Source organism: Mustela lutreola, chromosome 1 (assembly GCF_030435805.1).
Source record: "Mustela lutreola isolate mMusLut2 chromosome 1, mMusLut2.pri, whole genome shotgun sequence".
NCBI classification, from domain to species: Eukaryota; Metazoa; Chordata; class Mammalia; order Carnivora; family Mustelidae; genus Mustela; species Mustela lutreola.
In genome coordinates, this window is record NC_081290.1 from 112,025,980 (window position 1) to 112,028,766 (window position 2,787).

Sequence of the window (2,787 nt, forward strand, 5' to 3'; positions counted from 1 at the left end):
AATAATTTCCTGGCTTTGCTTCCCTATAAAAATGCCTTCCCTAGCTCCTGTTGCCAGAGCACTTCTAATCATCTTTGGTTTGGCATTGCCTGATTCCAATCCCTGCATGCTCAAACTCTTGAAAATTTTAATGTGCCTCAGTTTACCTTTTAGTAACAGTAAATGATTAACTGTTGAGTTCTTTAAACACAATACTGTACAAGTGAAATATCCCTTGTAATTGAATGTACATTTGTCAATGTTCTCTTTTAATCTCTTTTAATAACCTCTTACTGATCTCTATTTTAATAAAAGTTTACAGGACTTTTATTTAATGGGTTTTATTCCTGCTTAACAAAATTAGTCATGCAGTTTCCCAGAGTGGACCATGAACATTCCTTTGAAGGACTAAAAATAAATTTATAAAGTCTCCCTTTAAGGGAGAGACTTAAACTTGATCCACTGACTTGTACCACGAACTTCAAAAGGTGGATTATCGCAGTAGATGTGATGACCTAATTCCTCCAAAGCTGGTTCAGGATCAGTTGTAGCAAAGTGGACTGCATCGTCAATTTCTTTCCTCACTTCCACATCAATTTCCTTGAATTCTTCAATGGTGGCAAGCTTACTGTCTACCATTCTATTTTTGAGGAGCATAATAGGATCACTCTTACTTCTTACATTCTGAATTTCTTGTCGTGTACGATAACTCACTCCAGGGTCACTCATGCTGTGTCCATGATAACGGTATGTCAGCAGCTCCATCACTATGGGCCCCTTTTCAGATCTGCAGTAGTCAGCTGCAAACCTAGTTGCCTCCCGAACACATAGAACATCCATTCCATCCACCCTTAGTCCAGGGATAAAATTTCCTCTCTTGTAGTAATCAGTGCTGGCTGCTGCTCTCTCGGCAGAGGTGCCCATTCCATAAAGGTTATTCTCACAGATGAAAACACAAGGTAATTTCCACAAAGCGGCCATATTGTAAGCTTCGGCTATCTGGCCCTGATTCGCAGCACCATCCCCGTAGAGAGTCAAACAGACCTCATTTTTGCCCTTATATTTACAGGCCAGGGCGACACCAGCTCCTAGGGGTCCCTGGGCGCCAACGATGCCGTTGCCCCCATAGAAGTTCTTTGCATACATATGCATAGACCCTCCCTTTCCTTTCGCACAGCCTCCCTTCCGTCCTGTGAGCTCTGCGAGAATTGATCGGACAGAAAGTCCGCGAGTATAGCACAAGCCATGAGCCCTGTAGGATGTGATGACATGATCCGTGGGATTTATCCCAGCCTCCAGGCCCACGCAGCAAGCTTCCTGACCATCGCACAAGTGACAGAACCCACGAATGAACTTTTGTTTATACAGCTGATCAGCCTTCAATTCCATTCTGCGAATAGTCTGCATCATCCTGTAGTATTTAAGCCCATCCTCCCGGGTGAGCACTGTTGTGTCAGGGGGACCCTCTTCTAATCGATAAAGGTCACATTTCTTAATTTCAAATGTAGCATCTTTTGAAAAGTTACAGGATGCCACGAGCACTCTGCTAGCGGGCTTCTGGGCCACCCCAGACCACACGCGGGAGACCGCGGCGGTGAGCATCTTCTTCATGGAGTGTGGACCAGGGTGGTGGCTGCGCCTCTCAGCTGCCCAGACACCAAGCTGCGCACGTCCCCTCCGGAGCCTCCTTCTAAGCCAGAACGCTCTCCGCGACACAATGACCGCGCCAGTGACAAAGGCCACGTCACTCCAGGCCGAGTCACGGAGCGGCCAACCCTGACGGAATGATTTTTACAGCGCCTTCCAACTGTAATTAAGAATAAGGTCGCTTCGTTTCCTGAAAGACTTGGTTGGACAACATCCCAATCCTAAGTAGTGCCATATTCATTGCTAAAACACAATACCCGGGGTCCCTTCTCCCCGTTAAACACTATAGCAATGGTCCTGACCCTGTTAACAATTCAACAGAGGAGCAAAGGCAGTCCCTAAGGCACACAAAGGATCTGACAGGTTAGGTAAAAGATATTCTTAACAGTATTTGAAGTCTTTTAAATAGGATGCCTGCGTGGTTCAGTTGGTTAAGCGTCTGTAAGGTCCTGGGATCCAGTTGGAATCTGCCTCTGGCTTCCTGCTCTGCCGGGAGTCTGCTTCTCCTTCTTCTCCCCCTCCCCACCCCCACTTATGTTCTCTCTCTCTCACTCTGCTCTCCCTTTCAAATAAATCATTTTTAAAAAGTCTTTTAAAAAGTTTTTAGAATATGTATGAATATTTTATCCTATTCCATAATATACCATCTTTATTTTTAATGTAAAAATAAATTTATGCAAATTATTTGTAATTTACATATTTAACTTTTTCTAAAATTTTATTTATTTGAGAGAGAGAGAGAGAGAACAGGCACAAGTGATGAGGAGGGGCAGAGGGAGAGGGACAAGCAGGCTTCCCGCTAAGCACCCAGCCTGGGCTGGGACTTAATACCAGGACCCTGAGATCATAACCTGAACCTAGACAGAAGCTTAACCCACTGAACCACCCAGGCGACCCCATATTTTTTAAAAACATACACACTTTTTATGGAAAAGCTGGTGCTCCAAAATAATGTGGCACATTTATTCTATGGCTTCTAGCACCTGTTTCACCTGCAGAGGGTAGGAGGAGGAGAAGCAGGTGATGATACATAAACCCCAGCCAGAGAATAACAGTCAAACCAATAAGTTTTGCTGATTATGGTAAGATTGGCGGCAGGGTTGAGATGCAGATGATGGTAACAATAAGTAATTGATATGGCACCTTTCCTTGTTTTATAAT

The 2,787-nt window shown here is 44.3% G+C and overlaps 1 protein-coding gene across 1 annotated transcript; it reads right to left on the minus strand.

Annotated features, from left to right (window-relative positions):
• Nucleotides 1–247: 247 nt before the first annotated feature.
• Nucleotides 248–1,669, minus strand: PDHA2 (pyruvate dehydrogenase E1 subunit alpha 2). The gene has a single exon (XM_059154902.1). It carries the CDS (start codon nucleotides 1,588–1,590, stop codon nucleotides 415–417), a length of 1,176 nt encoding a protein of 391 aa, XP_059010885.1. The 5' UTR covers nucleotides 1,591–1,669; the 3' UTR covers nucleotides 248–414.
• Nucleotides 1,670–2,787: the final 1,118 nt, after the last annotated feature.